Genomic DNA, 23,016 nt, shown 5'->3' with positions numbered 1-23,016 from the left:
CACTTGCGTGTGGCACACACAAACACTCACTTGCGTAGCACACCGCGTCAGCGCACACACATCTTCCCTCACAGTTCTTCTCTCATTTAGTCACAGGCGGCAGGGCTGCCGTTCCCCACCAATGGGAGGCCGTTCACATCGGGCATGAGGACCACCTCGCAGTCAGTGATCAAGCGTCAGAAAGTGAACCAGGGAGACGCACCCAACCCCGTGGTGTTTGTGGCCACGAAAGACACCAGGTACTGTCCTTTTGTACAGAGTACTTTTTGTATCTAGTAGCAAGCAGCAATTGAGGATACTAATTTAGATTCTGTCCTTTTTTTTGTGTTGCAAAATATACAGTGTTGTACCCTGAGTGTACAAAACATTAGTAACGCTGCTCTTTCCATGACACAGACTGACCAGGTGAATCCGGGTGAAAGCTATGATCCCTTATGGATGTCACTTGTTAAATCGACTTCAATCAGTGTAGATGAGGGGGAGGATTTTGAGACATGGATTGTGTATGAATGGGTAAGACAAAACATTTCAGTGCCTTTGAACGGGGTAGTAGGTGCCAGGCGCACTGGTTTGAATGTGTCGAACTGCCACACTGCTGAGTTTTTCACACTCAACCGTTTCCCATTTGTATCAAAAATGGTCCACCACTCAAAAGACATCCAGCCAACATGACACAACTGTGGGAAGCATTGGATTCAACATGGGCCAGCATCCCTGTGGAATGCTTTTGACACCTTGTGGAGTCCATGCACCGATGAATTGACGCTGTTCTGAAGGCAAAAGGGCTGCATCTCAATATTAGGAAGGTGTTCCTAATGTTTTATACATTTGTTGTACATGGAATACCTGACATAAAGGGTATCAATCAGGTCTCTATGGCAGTAAATTCAATGGGATAAAAAAAAATTTAACCAAAAGGTTGCATTTGTTGATTAATGCGTAATATTGCATTCAACTAGTTTGAAGACGAGGAGGATTCACTTCTTTGCACCTGTGCACTTTGACATTAGACTCCTAGGTGTGCAAATGTGGATCTTGTCAGCCCTATAGCTAATTCACTGTGTGTTGTGTGTTTCTCTCCTCTTAAGGGCTCTGAGAAAACACCTGACTCAGTCTGAGATGCGGCGGGCAGCCAGAAAACCTCACCTCCCGGTCAGGGTCAAGCTGCCCCTAGGTCCCCGGACCCTGGTTCTGCCCACTCTGCCATCCAGCACAAGCGAGCCCATCGTCCTGGAGGACTAAGGGGGGGGGCGGGGGCTGAGACCCACTGCGACACGGGGGGCGCACCACCCTGCACGCCCACCTGCTAGTGCAACAGCGCAACGCCATACCAGTCCAGTAGTTGTTTTCTGTTGTCATATTTTTTTTGTTCTGTTACCTCCCAAAAGCTGACGTGCTGCTCACCACACACACACACTCACACACTTTAGTGACACCCACATGCATACTTTGCATTGAGCTCACACATACACATGCCAACATTACTTCTCTACACACACTTACACCCACATACACACGCTAGGCTTTGGGCTTTGTAGTATTTTATTCTGGCTCTTTTTGCTTAATTATTTTGCTCCCCTTTTTTAATGGCAAATATTTTTAACTATGTAATTTAAACTCTGAAATATTTCTCATCCTGAAATAATGGTGTTAAAACACTTTATTTTTTCCTCCAGGTCTTATTTGTGTAAATATTTGCAGCTTTTTGAGGGGGTGACACCAATTTGGTTGGGGATGTGGGAAGTCCATAGAAAGAAATGGAAATACTAGAAGGGACAAAGTCTCTCAGACCACAGCAATTTGACTGAATGTCCATTCTAGTTATTCTATTTCTATTGGGAAGGCTAAATGGGATAGGAGTTTATAGCATGTTTATTTAGATTATTTTTCCAGGAAAGTCTATTTAGATGTTAATGAAACCATGTTCCTTCATAGGTCTGGGAGGTTGAGGTGAAGTACTTTGTATGACTCATCATTCAAGCATACTCGTCAAATAATCATATTCTACTTTTGGACACTCATTCTGTCCGACTTTAATTTGCACTATCACCCTGCCCCCTTTCCACACACCCAAATAACAACTGACCCCCCCCCCCCTCTATCTCTCCACAAGCCTATCAGAAGTTACGTTTGATAGTGAGGGGGGGGGGGGATGCTGTTGGCCCCTAGTAGTTTGAGCTCTGTTTTTCTTATTTGTCATCACAATCCATTTGAGTCCTGCCTTGTCTCCTATCACTTGATTGTCATGCTTGTTACAGCCACGTTTTGGTTTTGACCTGCGAGAACAACCTCTCGAGTACAACGGTCTTGCATCATCAATACAATGGTAGGAGAGAGTAATGGTTTAGGAAAAGGTGTAATGTAGGTTAACAGGGTAGAAGACATTCATTTCATGTTGGTTTGGAAGATATTCAAAAGTGTGTTCTGGATGTGGATTTGATGGGTTACTGTGGTTTGAGACATGGAATAGATGCCGTTGTCTTTAAGGCCCTTATTGTGAGTAAGATGGGTTATTTTTAGTGAAAGACCGAATTAAGCCATAAACATTCAAGGTGTGTAAAACTCCATTCTAAGATGGCCCCTGAGCATGTTGCCACCTGTACGTATAAAACATGCATTCAGATCCCCCACCCATAGGTTAAGTCACAGCAGTTATGACAATGGACTGTTTCGCTCTTGCTTTTGAACAGATTATGTTACGAGCTGGTCGTCAGAATGTCATTACTAAAGCAGCAATATGTATTGACTTGGGTACAGAAGTCATGTTTTTAATGATATGATGGGAGAGGAATCTCCGGTGATGTCTTTACTTGTGGATTGATTTGGTTTGAATCTGTATTTTACCTTTTTGTGTTTTATGATGAAAGGGTGCGTTAGATTAAATCGATGCTTAATTGGATATTATAATTCCTCATGCTCCCTCAGGCATTGGGAACTGACAGCCAGTACTGGGGTAGAAATGAAGGATTTATATGCAAGTTTGGTCCCAATGTGGGCTTTTGTAATGTTTCTAAAACAAATTAAGTGTTAAAATGCTTAGTGAAAATACTAATCTGAAGAAAAAAAACTTGGCCTATTGATAATGTCAGTTTTTTTTTTATAAAACCTTTTAAAAAAAGCTTGTAATTACTTCATATTTTGGAGAAGGTTCAAATACTGTACATGTGAACATTGCTCTCTGTCATTGAGTGGGTTTGGGATGGGAGACTGGGATGGTCGGCCATCAAACAGTTGGGAGGGATGGAGAGGGGGTTAGAATTTTGTATGTTGGAGAGATAATTATGCTACAATTACATTTTTTTCTCAAGTGTTTTTTATTCCAATGTGTCTGTATCCTTTTAATGTATCTTGATAAGAAAATAAATAAAGATTTTTTTTTTCTTTGTGGTCATATACACATTTCTCTTCCATGCGAGTACTTTTTCTGGGCGTGTATGAAATGCATCGTCCCCTAGTTGTGTGACAAAAGTAATTCCATTTGAATCATTTGTGTTTACGTCTCACATTAAATGTGTTCCTATAAATACTGTAACCCAAGCTAGACGAGTCCCCCAAACATGAAATGGTGTATTTTATTCATTTCAAACAAGGGCATTATCAATCACGATCACACAAAGGTTTATATTTTCCTACATCAGACGGCATTTAAAAAACAAATTACACGGGTGCGAGGTTGACCAACTATGGTGTAAATTGCCAGAATAGGTGTTTGTTCTCAATGGGCTTGCCATTAGTAGTCAGAGAAGTAATTGGCAAACTTTTTTTTTTTAAATCAATACATAAAGCACATGTATTGATTTGGGAAGGTTAAATACTTATTTTCCACCGTAATTTGCAAATAAATTCATTAAAAATCCTACAGTGTGATTTTCTGGATTTTTTTTTCTCATTTTGCTTGTCATAGTTGAAGTGTACCTATGATGAAAAGTATAGGCCTTTCTCATCTTTTTAAGTCAGAACTTACACAATTGGTGGCTGACTAAATACTTTTTGCCCCACTGTACTTACAATTCTAACGGCTTTTTTGTTAGCATTTAACCGTCTTAAAATACAGTTCAATTTCTTTTTGTAGGGTACGAAAATGTGGTTTTCTGTTTGTAAATTTACATTTGTGTATATGAAATTTGGCCAAAAGAATAATGAAATTAATTACAATGTTTCAGCTTATTTCTATTGTATGTAAAGAATCCACAGTACATCAGTACATCTCTCCACAATACTATAAAATCTCCATAAATGTGTTCAATTATAAACCTACTGATGTCTTGCCACAGTTTTCTTACATGCATACAATGCCAAAAAAGATGCAACACTGTTTCTGGGTGGTCATTACAAAAGGAGCAATTAAACTTCTTCATATAGTGGTTGGCAGGATAATATTTATGAATAATTTTAAGGGAAACATCCTTAATTTTGTTAACAAGTAGGTACAGTGCCTTGCGAAAGTATTCGGCCCCCTTGAACTGTGACCTTTTGCCACATTTCAGGCTTCAAACATAAATATATAAAACTGTATATTTTTGAGAAGAATCAACAAGTGGGACACAATCATGAAGTGGAACGACATTTATTGGATATTTCAAACTTTTTTAACAAATCAAAAACTGAAAAATTGGGCGTGCAAAATTATTCAGCCCCTTTACTTTCAGTGCAGCAAACTCTCTCCAGACGTTCAGTGAGGATCTCTGAATGATCCAATGTTGACCAAAATGACTAATGATGATAAATACAATCCACCTGTGTGTAATCAAGTCTCCGTATAAATGCACCTGCACTGTGATAGTCTCAGAGGTCCTTTAAAAGCGCAAAGAGCATCATGAAGAACAAGGAACACACCAGGCAAGTCCGAGATACTGTTGTGAAGAAGTTTAAAGCCGGATTTGGATACAAAAAGATTTCCCAAGCTTTAAACATCCCAAGGAGCACTGTGCAAGCGATAATATTGAAATGGAAGGAGTATCAGACCACTGCAAATCTACCAAGAACTGGCCGTCCTTCTAAACTTTCAGCTCATACAAGGAGAAGACTGATCAGAGATGCAGCCAAGAGGCCCATGATCACTCTGGATGAACTGCAGAGATCTACAGCTGAGGTGGGAGACTCTGTCCATAGGACAACAATCAGTCGTATATTGCACAAATCTGGCCTTTATGGAAGAGTGGCAAGAAGAAAGCCATTTCTTAAAGATATCCATAAAAAGTGTTGTTTAAAGTTTGCCACAAGCCACCTGGGAGACACACCAAACATGTGGAAGAAGGTGCTCTGGTCAGATGAAACCAAAATTGAACTTTTTGGCAACAATGCAAAACGTTATGTTTGGCGTAAAAGCAACACCATCCCCACTGTCAAACATGGTGGTGGCTGCATCATGGTTTGGGCCTGCTTTTCTTCAACAGGGACAGGGAAGATGGTTAAAATTGATGGGAAGATGGATGGAGCCAAATACAGGACCATTCTGGAAGAAGACCTGAGACTGGGACGGAGATTTGTCTTCCAACAAGACAATGATCCAAAACATAAAGCAAAATCTACAATGGAATGGTTCAAAAATAAACATATCCAGGTGTTAGAATGGCCAAGTCAAAGTCCAGACCTGAATCCAATCGAGAATCTGTGGAAAGAACTGAAAACTGCTGTTCACAAATGCTCTCTCCATCCAACCTCACTGAGCTCGAGCTGTTTTGCAAGGAGGAATGGGAAACAATTTCAGTCTCTCAATGTGCAAAACTGATAAGAGACATACCCCAAGCGACTTACAGCTGTAATCGTAGCAAAAGGTGGCGCTACAAAGTATTAACATAAGGGGGCTGAATAATTTTGCACGCCCAATTTTTGAGTTTTTGATTGGTTAAAAAAGTTTGAAATATCCAATAAATGTCGTTCCACTTCATGATTCATGATCCACTTGTTGATTCTTCTCAAAAAAATACAGTTTTATATCTTTATGTTTGAAGCCTGAAATGTGGCAAAAGGTCGCAAAGTTCAAGGGGGCCGAATACTTTCGCAAGGCACTGTATGTGTGTGGCAACATCCAAACTTTTTTTCCAACAGATATTATCAATAAATCCATTCCAATAAGGCATGACATAATGTATAGATACAACATCCTGCTGAAACAAGGATCGTATCGCTCTGTTGTTGAATGGACCAAAAGAGAAACGAATCTTTCCTACTGTTGAGTCAACACGGTCAATAGAGGGTAGGCTCTGAGGGTCAGGTCTTGACACGTTCCTGAATAACATAGCAACACCTGAGGTAATGGCATCTAAAACAATTGCAAAATCTTTAGGTGTTACAGGGACCTTGTAAAGTGATAAGAAATATTTATAACTGAGTAAAAGACCCTCTGCATTTACCAGTTGGCTCACCAATAGGATATTATTTCAGAACCAATATTCTAAAAACAAAGAGGTATTTGTACACAATATATCCCGATTATTCCATATATAATATCTGTGTGGAGAAAAATTGTGTTTATAAATTAAGGACCATGACAAGAACCTGCCGACGAAAAGCAGAAAGTTTCACTGGAACTTTGTCAATATTATAATTGCAAAACAACATGAAGTTAAGGCCACCAAAATTAGAGAAGACATGATGAGGAATACAATTCCAGAAAGAAATGGGTCTTCTTAGGAATTGTTTTATCCAATTGATCTTAAAAGTATTATTTAAAGTAGTAAAGTCCAGAAAATTCAGTCCGCCATTCTCATAAGTGTTCATTACAACAGTTTTCCTAATGTAATGGTTATGTTTTCTCCAAAGACAATTGAAAAGCATCTGGTCTATCTCCTTGCTTATTTTACTGTCAAGATATAAAGATAGAGCACCATATGTTAGTCTAGAGATACCTTCAGCCTTGGTTATTAGGACTCTACCTTTTAAAGATAAGTCCCTCTGTAGCCATTGATTTAGTTTCTTCTGGGGTTTTTTAATAAGAGGGTTAAAATGTAGTAAGCCTCTAGACTTCTGATCCTTCGTAATGGTTATGCCTAAATATGTAAGTTCTTCTTTTACTGGAATACCATAATATGAAGGTATCACACAATCTTTGACAGCTATGAGTTCACATTTATTAATGTTAAGATATAGACCAGACACTATGGGAATTTGGTTAGCGTCTTTCAGAAAACGTGTAGTATCGTCAGCCAGCTGGCTTATAATAATTTCTTTACCAGCTATGGAAATACCTTGTACAGGACTATTATTGAAAGAATTTGAAAGAAGCTGGGTGATTAATAAAAACAGGTATGGAGAGATAGGACAACCTTGCCTAATTCCTCTCTTTAACTCAAATCTAGGTGAGGTGCCATATTTCAATTTGATAGAGCTGTTACCATTTGCATAGAGAGTCTTAATAGCCTTACAGAAAAAAATCCCAAAGCCAAGTCTTTCAAGGGAGTGGAAGAGAAGCTGATGCTCTACTGTGTCAAATACTTTATAAAAATAATATGACGCTATCCTCAGTTATTAGGTCTGAGTAGTCAAGTATGTCTTATACTAGTCTGACATTGTTAGAAATATGTCTGTTCCTCATGAAGCCAGACTGTGTTTCATCAATGATTGCATCCAGGACTTCTTTAATTATTTTTGCAAGTAGTAAGGCTAATATCTTATAGTTATTATTAAGAAGACAAATTGGGCGCCAGTTATCGATGAGCAGCACTTCCTTTTTAGGCTTAGGTGTCAGTGTTATTAACTCATTGTAGGAGGAAGAACATTGTTTTTAATACTCTCGAAAAAGACTTCAAATAGGAAGGGAGCTACTTGTTCAGAAAATAATTTGTAAAATTCTGATGTAATTCTATCAACACCTGGTGATTTATTGTTCTTTAGATGCTTGATAGACTCTATAATCTCTTCAATTTTGATGGGTTCATCACACTATTTAGATTCTATATCACTAACAGAGTGAACATTATTCAGTGAGTTAAAAAACATATCTGTGGATTCCTGACAGTATGTAGAGCTATACAATTTTCTGTAAAAATTGCTACAGTATTTAGCGATTAATTTTTGGTCATCTGTAATAACACCATCAATGTTTAACTCATGGATAGTGTTATTTTTAGAGTGACATTTCTCAAGTCTAAAGAAATAGGATGAATTCTGTTCTCCCTCCTCAATCCATTTTTTCTTAGATCTAATAAAGGCTCCTTCTGCTTTTAATTTATATATATTATCCAGTTTATTTTGTAACTCAATTAGTTCCATCTTCTCCTCCCCCAAGAGGTCAGCTGGGGACCTCTGAGAAAGGGAAGTTATCTTAATGATCACCTTTTCCTCCTCAGCTCTTCTGGTCTTAGCAAGATTACTACCACATTTTCTAAGGTATTTGGACACCTCAAATTGAAAGAGCTCCCAGTTCTTGCAATAAGATTTTTCTTCACAAGCCCTTTCCCAAAAGTGTGAGAGCAGATCTTCAACCTCAAATGTAACTATATCATTATATAATAATGAGCTATTTAGCTTCCAGTAGGATGCTCTACCAAGGTTCGTATCAGGGGTAAATATTTTGATCTCAATGTAAATAGCCCTATGGTCTGTGACAGTAGTACAAATATTTGTAGTAACACACTCACTATCAATACATTTGGATATAAGCCAAAAATCTATTCTGGATTGTCTGGAACCTGTTTTGTTACTCCAAGTGAATGATATTTCGGCCGGAAACCTCTCTCTCCATATATCAGTAAGATCAAACTTTTCCATAAAAAGTATTAAACCCAGATTCTGATTGGTTGGCCTACCTGGGGGCCATCTATCAGTTGAATTATCTATTGTAATGTTAAAGTCCCCTCCTATCAATAATAGCGAATTGGGAAATTTAGATAACCAATGAAGTATACTTTTCTCTATAGATTCAAGCAACTTATCATTCTCATGTTTGGTGTTGTACCTGTAGAAGTTTACAGTAATGAGCGTAATGTCATTGTAACTGATCACAAGACAAATAAAGTAACCAAAGGGGTCACATTCCGAGTGTAGAATATTACCACCAAAGGTATTTTTCATTGTAGTGACACCAGCGGAGCGTTCAGATCCATGGGAAAGCCAAATACCGTTGCCCCACTGTGACCTCCAGAAGTTGGCATCAGCCGAAATTGAGTGATTGTTTAGCAAATAAAAATAAGGCCTTGCGCTTCACATCGTTTCGTAACCCTCTAGCGTTAAGAGAAACTACAGACAAAGACAAAACAACAAAGATTATATAAAAGTATAAACTGTAGTAGGATGAGTCAAAGACGTAGGAGCAGTGAACGTAAACGACAAGGAACCGAGATCTGCACCATTTAAGTCAATTTAAAGTGAAAATAGCTTATTCCATAACCTTTGAGCTCGACGTTATCTGGCTTTGAAATTCAACTCAACTGAAAACTATGTTCAAGACCAAACCAAGGGTTCTTGTAGTAAGTAAGAGAGACCAAAAACCCTCTTTAGTGTAATCAGGAACTATTCTGAGAAATAAAACAACAAATAATAATTTAAATAAAAGGGTACCTACTATTTTAAGTACATATGAAAACTGATCATTAAATAATTGAATAAAAAATGTTTTACATAAACGTTCCTAAGACCTTTTTTGGAAATAAGTATTAATAACTAAATAGAGCAATAACCGTGTAAAGTCAGAGCAGACCTGTAATGCCCTTTGAAACGGTATCTTAGTTACTGTATACATAAAAAAGAAATACAGCTTTGAATCTTCTTCGTAAGTTTGTAAACAAAATAGGTCTTCTGGTCAAGAACAAACTAATAAATTGAAGTACCTGAGTATTCCTGAAAAATAGTCACCTGATGCTTGTTAGGTAAACAACATAAGGAAAATGAGAATACCATGGCTGAAACCATCAACCTGTTCCTTCTGGTGAGATTTTAGGGAGGAATATGGATTTCTGAACCGTTGATAATTGACAAACGTTTATTGCGCCTGTGTGCTGCCCCTCTGATGATGTCTAATTTGATAAGGGGCGGTTTCATCCGGAGCTGAAACTGCAACGTCGTCGCAGAGCTTCAACGCAATTGGCTAGTTGCTAATGAATACTAGCTACATTTTATCTGGTTGGTTGGATTCGAACGCCCCCCTGACGTTTAGTGTTGCACAGCTGAGCCTCATTTTAAAGGGAACGCGGGAACTGGGTCAAGATTAAGATATTTTAAAATAAACAGTGGACCCAGCGACAGATAGTACATGTGACTTCGTAACAAAGCAATCAGTGTAGCATGTTGTCTAAGTATTTACTGAAATACGTTTTCCGGATCTTTCCTGTTATTTCTACGAATTGCATACAGAAATAATATTCATAGAATGTGGCTTGAACATTGGGGAAAATCTACTCATCTGGCAGTATTTCAATCTTCTCGACATAAAATGTTGGGTAATTAGGACTACAGCGCCCTCTCCTATCCCTGGATTGGGTTACATTATCAGAGACCTATCTCGCGCCGGTTCCGCGGTGTCCTGATCATTGCAGCCTGCCATTCAGATCTTAACAGGGAAATTAAGTCAATCTTGATGCTATCATGTGGATAGATCAGATTAGCATGACCGTTGTCGACCTACTCTAGATTTGACACTGATTTGTTTATGTCATAGTTGTATCTTTGCCTACACAATACATTGAGACCAGAATTGCTAGTGTACTGTTACATTTTTACCTTTCCTCTATATCCTGTTTTTCATGGGCCAAAATAGTGTAGGCCTACCATCCAAATTAATAATTTAACCCTGATATTAAATATTATTTTCTCAGACCAGCAGTAACAACCTGCCCATGTTCCACTACCAAGAGGGGACAGATGACCAGGGGAGCAGGGCTCAGCTGGTGTTGGGGAAGACTTGTCCCTGGTTAAGGCCACCCTGCACCTAGTAGAGTCTCAGTCTCTCCCCCTGATCCTCTGGAAGTGTTCCACCCGCTACAAGACAGAGCTCTGCAGCCGCTATGCTGAGTTGGGCTTCTGCATGCACGCAAAGCACTGCCAGTTTGCCCATCTGTGATGGCGGCCTGGTATCCCGGAGTCTCCAGGCTGAGGATAAGGCCCCCATTGCCGGGCCCACACACTCAGGACTGGAGGCCCTGTGGGGCCCTGTGCTGCACCTTTTGGCTTCGGCCTCTTTGGCACCCGCTGCCGCATCCAGCACAACCTTCCCAGCAACATCAGAGGCTCTGACTCCACCACTCAGGGGGGGTGTCTACACTCAGCTGTTCGGTGGGAGAGCCCTGTCCACAGCCTCGGACATGTTTTCCTCTTGCTCATCCAAATTCCCCTCCCCCCATCCCATCTGGACTACCCTTCCCAGTCTGGCCAGACTCGTCGTCTTCCCTGACCACCCTGCTGAACGAACCTGTGGCCCATCATGTATTCACCTTCTCCTGCCAGCTGAACGATCTGCTGCTGGCTTTGGCCCTCAAGCTCCAGCGGCTAGAGAACAGCCAGACCATGTCTGCTTCCTGCACCATGCAGGATGTGTGGGAGAACAAGCCATGGTCACTGTAGTCAAAACCACAGTATTTCTGTTGTAAAGTATAGTGTATATAGTGATTTCCTATGAGTTTGGAAGCCATGTGTGCTATGTATTTTCATTGAGGGGGGTGGGCTGGGTGTCGGTTTTGGTGTTCCATGTGTTAATCTACCATGAGATGTTGGCACTGTCCTGCACTACATTTGTATAGCCTCCATGGATTTTTGACTAGCCCATCTCTTTATGTAAATTTGATCTTTAACTATTTGAATCAGTTGTCAATGTTAGATTCATGAATGTCATGTCTAATTTAAGTTTTTCACTTATATTATTGTGTATTGTGATTTATTATTCTGCCGCAAAGTAAGCTTCTTTTTTTGTAAATGCACGTTCTGTCACTGAACTAGCCGGAACTTCTCACTGCTCAATTAACTGTTATTTTTTTATTTCTTTGGTCTGCGTAGGCTTTCTACCTATTCGGGTTTATTTGGCCATCAGGCTTTACTTTAGATTTGTTGCATAAACCATGTTCTCCAATGGCAACTTTTCTATCAATGTGCTTGACCATTTTGGGACGCAACCCTCAGGCTTGTGTGGATTCGAATGCACTCCTTTTACTAAAGACATTATTTTATCTTCCTGGCTCTGCTGTTGCAGATGGAAAACGTTTGTTTTCCTCTGAAACTTGGCATTCAACCAAGTCTCTCTGGATAAGCACATCTAAATGAAAATGTAATGTAAATGTATAATTGCATAGGCTCACGCATCTATCAAGACTAGTATAGGACTTACAATGACTATTTGGGCAATTCAAACAGACTGCTTGATTCGAAAATGTGTTTAGGCCCCGTATGGATGATGGTACGCAATTGCGGCGCCCCGGGATAGCAGGTGCCAAATTGAGCTCATTATTGCTGTGAGCCTCTATTTTTGTAAAGATGTGGATGGCTCTGTATTGATAGGATAATACAGGACCTCCTGTCAACCTAACGGCACCCACCTCTTGATAACTTCCTTCACAACAGCGCTGCTCAGCGGCGCGTAAGAAGTGTGAATGCTCTGACTTCTGCAGAGTCCATATCATCCTTAATACTGCACAGCCAATGCAGACCTGGCCCTGCGTCGTTAGGGTTTGGCAGGGGTACAGTCCAGTTGGTGGAAGTACTACCTTAAAATTGGCTGCCAACCGCCATAAAAAAAATGTTTTATAAAATCCACAGAAGAATTAAGTAGCGGTTGTGGGAGTGACGCACATTTGAGTGACATCGAATTGGACCAATCTTTGGAAGGCTGGCTTTCCGGAAAATGTCGGCGCACCCGAGTGAGGTTCCTGTGTGCTGTTTAGAGCGATAACCTTGCAAATTCATACTGTCCAGTTGCACCAGTTGGTAAGTGATTGTGTCGCATTGAGCCACAGACTGTTGGCATTGTTTTCGTATAAACTTTTAATCGTCGCCTGCACGAATCAAGAAATTGGCTAGCTAATGCTAACAAATAATATTCGTTAGCTAGTAAGCTAACTATACCAGCAAGTTACACATATGTGGTTATTTTGCAGGTCTCTCTCCTCAGATCTGCGGGTCTACCGGGACGCTGCCGTGAGCATGGAGGAGAGGCGCTTCGCTGAAGTCCCCAGAGAGTCTGTCAAACTCATGGCTGAGAGTGCGGGAGTGGAACTCAGCGACGATGTGGCTGCATTGTTGGCTGAAGATGTCTGCTACCGGCTTAGGGAAGCCACACAGGTAAACAATAAAACCGGTGCCAAATCGATGTTGATTGTTCGATGTCGTGAGGGCCAGGAGTTTTCCCTCACCATTTGTTCTGACCAGGACGACCTCTGAGCCCCATTCATTGGTAAAGTTGGCTATTTGTAGATATTTGTTTGTCTGATGTGACTTTGACCAACACAGAGCAGCTCTCAGTTCATGAGACATGCCAAGAGGAGGAAGCTGACAGTAGAGGACTTCAACAGAGCACTGCGCTGGAGCAATGTGGAGGTGAGAGAGTGCCTACTGATTTATTGAATGTATACATGCAATTAGCGTACTAATCATTAGGAACACCTTCCTACTATTGAGTTGCACCCCCTTTTTCTCTCAGAACAGTCTCAATTCGTCAGGGCATGGACTCGACAAGGTGTCGAAGGCGTTCCACAGGGATGCTGGCCCATGTTGACTCCAATGCTTCCCACGGTTGTGTCAAGTTGGTTGGATGTCCTTTGGGTGGTGGACCATTCTTGATACACACAGGAAACTGTTGATAGTGGAAAAGCCCAGCAATGTTGCAGTTCTTGACACAATCAAACCGGGTGCGCCTGGTACCTACTACCAAAGGCACTTCAATCTTGTTTTGCCCACCCTCTGAATGGCACACATACACAGTCCATGTGGCAGTTCTCTCAAGGCTTAAAAAACATTATTTAACCTGTCTCCACCCCTTAATCGACACTGATTGAAGTTGATTTAACAAGTGGCGTCAATAAGGGGTCATAGTGTTCAGCTAGTCAGCCTGTCATTGAAAGGACAGGTTTTCCTAATGTTTTTACACTCAGTGTATACATTGTGTGAGCCTGTTTCAACTGAATCCCGCTTGCTGGGTGATGTCTGTCTTTATTATTGTTACTCTAACTGAACTCCTATCTGTACTGTCTTCTCTTTTTGCCAGGCCATAGCTGGCTACGGTGCGCAAGATGCCCTACCTTTCCGACCGATCAAGGAGGGCGAGCTATTCTTTGTGGATGACCGTGATGTCAACCTGGTTGAACTTGCCCTGGCCACCAACATACCCAAGGGCTGTGCAGAGACCATGGTGCGAGGTATGACCGCCGATGCTTGTTATAGAAATGCGTCTCACTGACTTACTAGATACTAACCCGCCACCTGCACATCAATAGTCAAATCGATACTCATTCTACTTGTAAGAGATTTAGTAGAATTTATGGTGACTATGATTTGTTCTCCTACTAGTGAACGTGTCTTATCTGGATGGGAAAGGCAACCTGGAGCCTCAAGGTACAGGTAAGGGCTCAGAGTAAATTTGAACGTTACTCCCATGGCTTTTGCAGAGTGGTTGATGCCTCCTTTTACTCCCCTTCACAGTTCCCAGTGCTGTACAAACTCTCTCGGAGGATCTGCTCAAGTACTACCAGCAGATCACCCGGGCCATACTAGGAGAGGACCCACACCTTATGAAGGTACAGTTTTGTCCTGGCGTCGACATGTGATAGAACACATCAGATTGGAGAAACTGTTGAAATCGCTCAAACATTTTAATCCATGGTGGATTAACTATTTCCTCATCAGGTGGCTTTGCTGGATCTCCAGTCCAACTCCAAGATTGCTGCCCTCCTGCCATATTTTGTATATGTCATCAGTGGGGTATGTTATACTTATTTGAAACACAAAATCTAACGTCATGGATGCATTCAAATCTCCAGTCGTTTAGTGCCTATAGTGCAATGAGTTTTTCCTGACCAGGAGAAACTCTCGAAAACCCTAATCATACAGTAGCCTATAACTATGCCCTGGATTTGATCCTCGTCAGGAAAAAGTCCTGACCGTATCTTGACTAAATGTAGCTATCGCTGTACTTCATATCTACCCCTCTCTCCACTCTGCCCACCAGGTGAAGTCTGTGAGCCACGACCTAGAGCAGCTGAACCGTCTGCTGCACATGGTGAAGAGTCTGGTGCAGAATCCCTACCTGTACCTTGGCTCCTACGTGCGTAGCCTGGTGTCCAGCGTCATGTACTGCATCCTGGAGCCGCTGGCCGCCTCCATCAACCCCCTCAACGACCACTGGACCTTAAGGGACTATGCAGCACTTCTGCTCAGCCACATCTTCTGGTATGACTGACCACCCATAAAGATGCACTATATATAGAGTACAGATATGTACAGTAGAATGACTAGACTGTGGACAAAGCCCCTCAGACCATGGCAGTTTGACTGATACACTTATTGGTTCATGAGGGGGAAAAAAAACAAAGGCCTGCACACTAATGCTCCTAATACCACCTTTAAATAATGTTTTGGTCAAAAGTGGACCATTTTAGTCTCTGTGACACTGTCAACAACAGAATCACGGCCATCTTGACGTAATTCTCTCCAAAACATGTGTCTCTGTCAGGACCCATGGAGACCTGGTCAGTGGTCTGTACCATCAGATTCTGCTGTCTCTGCAGAAGGTTCTGTCAGACCCGGTCCGCCCGCTGTGTTCTCACTATGGAGCTGTCGTGGGGCTACACGCACTCGGGTGGAAGGTAACTACGTTTCCTCTATCTTGATCGTCTTTGAGTGAGAGTGTGTTTTCTTTCGTTTCTGTTGGTTCATTTTTAGGATCTTTGCTGATCACTCTCTGTGTCTTTTGTAGGCTGTTGAGCGGGTGTTATATCCGCACCTGCCAGCCTACTGGGCTAACCTGCAAGCTGTCCTGGATGATTACTCCGTCTCCAACGCCCAGGTGAAAGCAGACGGACACAAGGTCTACGGAGCCATCCTGGTAAGTGCAGCAGACCAGTCACTGAGTCTAATGTGGTAGGTTTTCTGTGACGCGTACTAGAGAATGACCGTTAATCGGCCAGGCCGATATAAATCGGGCCGGTATTTGCCTTTTCTAGTCTTTCGGCCCTTCTCTATTGGCTTTGTCGACAATCCCTCTACATAGTAAAGCTGCTGCTATGCCAGCCGCCCCTCACTGCTTGAGCCACGACAACTGCCCAATGCTGAGGCATGTCTAGCTGGGAAAATCAGCAGCAGCAAGATAGCTCATTCACCAACAGAAAGGTGTAGTATTGGTGAATTGACACAGTGACTCCTGTTGCTAATATTAATTTAGTTAAATAACTTATAATAAGGCCAATGTCTACGTGTCTGGACATGCATGCATGCAAGCAAGCTAAGCAGATAGCAAAAATGACTATAACCAACCCTTTAATTTGTGGTGTTAGCTAGGTGGCTATATGACACTTGACATTGTTGTCATTCAGCAGATGCTACGTACTTACATTAGTGACTGCATACATTTTCCATACTAGTCCCCCGTGGGAATTGAACCCACAACCCTGGCATTGCAAGCGCCGGGCTCTACCTACTGAGCTACATGGGACTACTATGCTGGCTAGATGTACATGGTACTAAGATATCAGATAGGAGATAATAGCCAACGTCAGCTGGTTCGCATTTTGAACATGCACCATTTTCGGGCAGCGAGCCCCCTGACTTGCGTTGTAACGTTAGCTATTTACTGGTGTGCTGATCTGACCAGCAGCTATCGGATCTGTAAATTGACAGTTGGTAGTCGGATTAGATTGTTATCACAATGGGGAAAGAAGGAAGTGTCTTAAAATGCCCAAATGAAGGTTGTCAATAGGTCTAGCTGCCTAAGAATCTTCCTCCTTGTTTATGGAACAAGAACACTTGCATTGAAAATATGTTCTTTTATATTCTCAAACTAACAGCAGTGCCTATGTCCTTCCATACACACATGACACACTTTTGAGTGATGCTTTTTGTCAAATGTTGTTGATCAGTAGGCTAATATGAGTCCAAAATGGAAGGCTAACAGCTTGTTTGTCATCTGTAGCACCGTACACTCCACCGATCAGCCAAAACAAGCTCAATAACTCAATGCATATGCACACGCTCCTATTGAATATGCGTTCACCTGTATTGTGAGTAGGCCTATGCCATCTCCATTAACCCAGTTAGTTGATCAAGAGATTTACCACTCAAATAAAATTATTGAAATTGGTATGTAATTAGATTGGTAAAAATAACGTCAAATGTATGGTTTGATTTAAAAATGTATGCATTAATGCATACGCGGCTGTCTCTGGGAAATGTTGTCATTAAAATGTTACAATGTAATGATATTGAATATCGGCCTAAAATGTTGGCCTCGTTGAGGCCCAAAAAATCCATATCTGCCGTTCTCTAATGCAATCAAAGCTTTCCAAAGTAATACAAGAGATTCCCAATAATGGATTGTCACGAATTGCATTTATGTTGCGCCTTTCATCCGATCTCAAAGCGCTTTACATTTTTTATGTTGGTAACACACCCTATCAACCTCCACTGTGCCCACTAAGTACCAATCTCCCCTCTGTCCTGCAGGTGGCGGTGGAGCGCCTGCTGAAGATGAAAGCCCTGTCTCTGTCCCAGCCAGCGGAGGGGATCAGCAGCGCCCAGCCGGGCTCTGGGGGCGTGATGGGTTTCAGGGTGAGTTCCCCCGGGCTCAGCCCCCCTCCAGAGCCCCTCTCCGAGGCCGCCTTGGGCATCGCCAGCCATCTGCAGGGACCTGGGGGGGCTGGCACCCCCTGGGATGACTGGACCCCCGTCCCACTGCCCGCCATGTACTGTGAGCTCTACTCCTTCTTCGGTGACAGCCTGGCGGTACGCTTCAGCACGGGCCCCAGCTTGGGAGGTTGCCCCCCGTCAGCCCCCTCCCAGCCCCCTGATACGAGGAAGGAGCCCCCTGGTCCCGCTGCTAACCCAGACACCACACGCAAGATGCCTCAGCTCACTGCTAACCTCAACATCAGCCCCCGGCAAGACGGGAGCCCTCGCACTGAGCCCGCCCCACCTAGTCTAGCTGCCACTGCTCCAGGAAGGTAATGTAGCATCTGTATAACTAGTTATATTATAGGAGGGTGTGAGAGGCACAGCTCTCACTCATAAAGTAAAAAAATATCCTTTATTTATTTAGATTGCATACATTAACAGTACAATTTACAATGCACTTCTGTGCAAATAAATTATGATTTCTATCGCATCTTACACATTGTCCACATTGCTTAGTAGTGAAAAAAATGTCAATTTTAAGAAGTGATAATTAGTGATGTGATCAGAGCGGGTGTCTCGCAGACCATAAGACAGCCTGTTTTAATCACACCATAGAGAAACTGAAGAAAGAAAGACAACCAGACAGCTGGTCCAGACAGAAAGCTGGTGTCTAACACTCCACACACATTTAGAACAAAAAAATAATTCTTATGTTTTTCTGAAGAATATATATACAGGTAACAACCAAAATAAAGGAAACTCCAAAATAGTGTTTTAATAGGGTGGTCAGAAAATCTTTGGCGTTGACAGAAATAATGGACAACTGGGTGTTTTTTTTATACATGACCCACCCTAAGCATGATGGGATGCTGTTTGCTTAATTAAATCAGGAACCACACCTGTGTGGAAGCACCTGCTTTCAATATACTTTGTACCCCTCATTTACTCCAGTGTTTCCTTTATTTTGGCAGTTACGTGTACCTTTTGAAGGCTGAAATTATTTATCTACTATAGCTAACATGTTCCTTTTACCTCTCTATTACCTTCTTTCAGGTCCCTGGCTCGCTCTTCCTCCTCATCCTCCATCCAGCGCAGAAACTCCTCCTCTCGGCCGGGACAGCGCTCAGCGGGTCCATCCCGCGACGTGTTCACCAAGGCCCGTTTCCCCCCTCCTCAGACCGGACCCCCCACATTCTCCTTCCTCATCGGGGGACGTCAGATGGGCCGGCGCTGCCAGGGTCGCCGCTTCCAGACCAGCTTCAGCTCTCCCCCACCCCTGTCCACCGTACCGCCCCGTGCCTACGCCCACAAGCTGCCCGTCATCGGGAGGGTTGGCAAACCGGTGCGCCGCTGGACCTGCTCCCACTACTCCCTGCACCTGCCCCTCTGAGAGAGAGAAAAGTGAGACTATGGTTGGGGGTCAAGCCCTTGGAACAGGCTGAGGCTACCTCACTGCTCAGTAGTGCAGGTGGAGTTCCCTAAATCCTCCCTCCCTATTCAGCCTATGACATAAGAGGTAGACTAGGACTAGAGGATAGGCACATTAGGTGGGAGGGACCCTACTGGAGTCGCATAAGAGACACTGACTCATGTACACATTGTTCTAGAGCTCCGATTTTTCCAACCTGAAAATCACTGACGTCATGATTTGACCTCATTTGTTCTTGAGTTCCCAGTTGTCTTGAATGCACCATAAGGACGCTACTAGTTTGACAACTTCAGACTAACGGGCCTGGGGTGTGTTGAATAGTGGAATCCATGGGTATGGAAGGAGTATTCGCACCGAGCTGAGAGCTTGACACCGTCTTAAAACATGGACAATATATTTTCTACCATGTACCTGAGTAATTTTACCTACATGTATATGGACGATGGCCAATATCCTAAAATAAATATCCTTACAATATTACATATTTTCCACATTTGTTATTTACAGTGAAATTCAAACTTGATATGTTTTCGACAGCTTTTTCCTATTTAATTTGAGTTAATTCATTTCCAGAATTGACATTCTATGGAGTTCTCAATGAGTGGAATGGTGTTTGAATTGTGTTTTTAAATATTTAAAACAAGTGGCTCACCTGCGTCTGAGTATTTGGTTACCTCCACTAGCGATACACAGCAAGGTCAGTCCGACAAACAACCATGGTCTGTTGGGTCGACTCGTCCCAGAGGTTCTGTCGGAAGCATGCCTTCTGGTTCCTGCTCCTCAGCTACGTCCTCTTCACACTCTTTGGGGGTCTGGTGCTCATGGCTATTGAGCAGCCCCAGGAAAACAAGCTCAGAGCACAGGTCCTTGAACTCCGAGAGAACTTTCTGAGGGACAACTACTGCGCACCGGAGAGCAGGCTGGATACAATTATCGTGAAAGCGTCCTTTTCTGCTAATCGAAACATTGCTGTCTTAGATGCACACAGAGATGATTGGAGCTGGGATTTTATCTCGTCCATGTTCTTTGTGATCAATGTTTTGACTGTCCGTGGTAAGAAGAACAAATAAATAAAGCTAGTTGATTCCACAGTTAGATTGATGTACATTTTATGATTTATTGTAAGGGCCAAATAATCACATATTGAACCACTTGAATAGTTCTCTCATGTGCAATGTAGTTTATTGAGGATAGTGTAGGCTACATCCTGTTGCCACAGGGCAAAGTCGGATGCAAAAATTAAAAGATGGCTTTAGGGCCTATGTAGATGTGTGCGCACGTCTCACAACTACCCTAGTAAAACATGCTTTACGTTACTTGTTTCACGTGGAAGTCAAAATCCCTGTAAATCCACTTTCTATGCCAACTTTTTTTTTTCTTCCCCAGGTTATGGTAACTCCAGTCTCCTTTCTGATGAGGGAAAACTTTTCTGCATCTTCTACTGCCTGCTGGGAATCCCCCTCACCCTTTTTGTCCTCTCCTGCCTATCTGACCTCATGTTGCCCATCCTTACCCACGGCCCTGTGCGCCACCTCCAGACCTACTGGGGCCTGCCCTACGGCCGGGCAGTGCTGCTCCATGCCAGCCTCTTCTCTCTGGTCCTGGTGATACTCTTGTTCCTGCTGCCCGCTACCAGCCTCTACTACCTGGAGCCAGAGTGGAGCTTCCTGGACACCCTGTTCTTCTGCGTGGTCACCCTCAGCACCATCGGCCAGGGGGACTACCTACTGGGGAAAAGGCGCAACAAGGCGACCAAGGAGTGCATGGAATTCCTCACCTCCTGTGAGAGTAGCCATAGCAGAGATGGCGTCAATTCAATTTATACTTTTTTTTTTTTTTGCAGTTGATTTCAGAATTGGCAGTAATCAAGATGAAAATGGAATTGACCCTAATCCTGCCTGGTCCTCCACACAGGCTTCTGCTTCCCCTCTTGTCCTCACAGCTTTGTGATAATCGGATGTATCCGTCTCATACGTCTGCCGTTTTTTTTTTTCTCTCCACAGGTTATTTAATGGCTGGCATCGTGGCGATTCTGACTTTCCAGGAGACTGCCACGGAGGTGCCACAGGTCCAAGCAGTGTTCCGGCTGTTCTGTGGACCCCAGGACAGAGAAGTGAAGGGAACAGACGGGGATGAGATGGTGCTCCGTGAAGATGACTCTGGACCCAGAGGAGCTCCAGTACACTCTCCCTGACTCAATCATCCTCTGGAACCACTTGCACCCCTGTCTCCTGATCAGCCGAATCCCCATGATCCTGACCCCCAACCTATCCTGTGGTAGCCAGAAAACTGTTCCTAACTCCCTCCGTTAGCATTCAAAGACGTTGAAATAGATGGGTGAGTGATTTTAATATGTTGCTAATACATTAATGTATTTGTTTTGTATAAGAACTGTAACAGTTATTTGAATTTGACCTCTAGTCTACATGTTAGCTGCTTAAAGGGATACTTTGGGATTTTGGCAATTTATCTACTTCCCTCGAGTCCAACGAGCTCGTGGACACCAGTTTGAAGAAAGTTGCTGGCTAGCACAATTGCTAGTTACTAGTGCTAGCGCAATGACTGGAAGTCTATTGGTATCTGCTAGCATGGCTTCCAGCCATTGCACTAATGCGAGTTAGCATTGGCTTGCGAAACTACTTCTAACTTCCTCCATACTGGACAGAGACATAAAAATTGTGTCCATGAGTTATCTGACTCTGAAGTAGATAAAGGGATAATTGCCAAAATCCCGAAGTATCCCTTTGAGGTCATTGTTGATTTGTAAATCAAATAATATATTCATATTGCGTAGATGGTATTGCTTTTAGACTTCCTATAATAATGTAAATCAGGTGATGAGGTTTTAAATTTTTTTTAATGATTGTAAACCCCTGATAAAGGGTTGAGTTTGTATTCTGGTTATTTGAATTGTACAATACAGTTTAGTGTGTTTTTTGCGAAGATGAAAAGTGATTGTAATATCTGAGAAGCCAGACAGTCTTATTAAGTACCAATAACTGACATCTGCAGGGCCAGTTGTTCTATCTTTTGTCATATAGACCCATTTAGGTAAGGTGTCTTGAGAAACAAAGCATTCCCATTTCTCCCACTCCATATCATGACTTTAAAATGAAAATCATTTTATGACGTATTCCAAAAACAATTGTTAGTATCGAAGTCCTACACTTTCCTATTACAAGTGTTCGTCAACTAAATGACTTGCCACACAGTCAGTCCCTGATGAATGTAATGGCTTAAGACTGTCATGATCATGAATGCACTAAACAGGTGAGGTCATTTTTTTTCCTGTGTCATTTTTACCCACTCTTATACTGGGCATGCTCCTGTACATGTTTATTTTTTGGTTGCACCTTTCACTGAATAAAATCGTAAATGTACCATATCTTGTGAGTGGAGCTCTCTGATGATCCTTTGCCATTGACAGCAGCCCAGTTAGTGACAGCAGCCCAGTTAGTGACAGCAGCTCAGTTAGTGACAGCAGCCCAGTTAGTATCAGCCCTGCCCTGCTACGACTCTGTATGAAATAGAAGGGGCCCACGGAACACGATTCAGAGCCTGTGCCTTTCAGGCATCCTCTATAAACATATCCACGGTAGTGCTTATTGGGTCATTTAGAGGACCATGAATTGAGGTGGAGGGTGGTGTCTTCCTGGTTGTTGTTGTGCCCCAAATAATCCTATATCCAATCTCTCTCTTGCTAAAATTTGTAGCAACAAGCCATGTTTGAGAGCATCAATTCTGCTTAGTAGCTGATGACCAACTGAGCAGACTGACTGATCTACAAATCATAATTAGTAGTTATTGAGGGATGGGAGGTGATTGGTAGATCAGCCAGTCAG

The 23,016-nt window shown here is 42.5% G+C and overlaps 3 protein-coding genes across 7 annotated transcripts in view; all 3 read left to right on the top strand.

Moving 5' to 3' along the window:
- LOC118368652 (metastasis-associated protein MTA2-like) overlaps positions 1–3,760 on the top strand; it is a 30,523-nt gene extending 26,763 nt beyond the window's left edge. The window contains exons 17-18 of the mRNA XM_035752927.2: positions 91–239; positions 1,089–3,760. Of these exons, the coding sequence (XP_035608820.1) occupies positions 91–239; positions 1,089–1,242 (303 nt within the window). The 3' untranslated portion in view covers positions 1,243–3,760. The remainder of the gene's footprint in view (positions 1–90; positions 240–1,088) is intronic.
- A 6,385-nt stretch (positions 3,761–10,145) lies between these two features.
- On the top strand, positions 10,146–19,654 carry taf6l (TAF6-like RNA polymerase II, p300/CBP-associated factor (PCAF)-associated factor). Of its 5 annotated transcripts, none has more exons than XM_035752918.2 (13): positions 10,146–10,379; positions 10,755–12,852; positions 13,023–13,206; positions 13,375–13,461; positions 14,129–14,279; positions 14,431–14,475; positions 14,563–14,657; positions 14,767–14,841; positions 15,089–15,309; positions 15,593–15,725; positions 15,836–15,964; positions 17,578–18,074; positions 18,799–19,654. In XM_035752918.2, exons 3-13 carry the CDS (start codon positions 13,069–13,071, stop codon positions 19,133–19,135), a joined length of 1,908 nt encoding a protein of 635 aa, XP_035608811.1. In that variant the 5' UTR covers positions 10,146–10,379; positions 10,755–12,852; positions 13,023–13,068; the 3' UTR covers positions 19,136–19,654. The 5 variants fall into 5 exon arrangements, with proteins under 5 accessions (XP_035608811.1, XP_035608810.1, XP_052353094.1 ...); XM_035752917.2 differs by having other exon boundaries at positions 10,147–10,379; positions 13,037–13,206; positions 14,431–14,481; XM_052497134.1 differs by having other exon boundaries at positions 10,148–10,374; positions 14,431–14,481.
- Positions 19,655–19,890: 236 nt separating this feature from the next.
- Positions 19,891–21,368, top strand: LOC118369144 (potassium channel subfamily K member 1-like). Its single transcript, XM_035753619.1, has 3 exons — positions 19,891–20,227; positions 20,561–20,956; positions 21,178–21,368. The coding sequence occupies exons 1-3, from the start codon at positions 19,891–19,893 to the stop codon at positions 21,366–21,368; spliced, it is 924 nt and encodes a 307-aa protein (XP_035609512.1).
- The last annotated feature ends 1,648 nt before the right edge of the window (positions 21,369–23,016 follow it).

Source organism: Oncorhynchus keta, chromosome 35 (assembly GCF_023373465.1).
Source record: "Oncorhynchus keta strain PuntledgeMale-10-30-2019 chromosome 35, Oket_V2, whole genome shotgun sequence".
Classification (NCBI taxonomy): Eukaryota; Metazoa; Chordata; class Actinopteri; order Salmoniformes; family Salmonidae; genus Oncorhynchus; species Oncorhynchus keta.
Note: the sequence above shows the minus strand (reverse complement) of the source record. Positions and strands in the feature narration are given on the sequence as shown.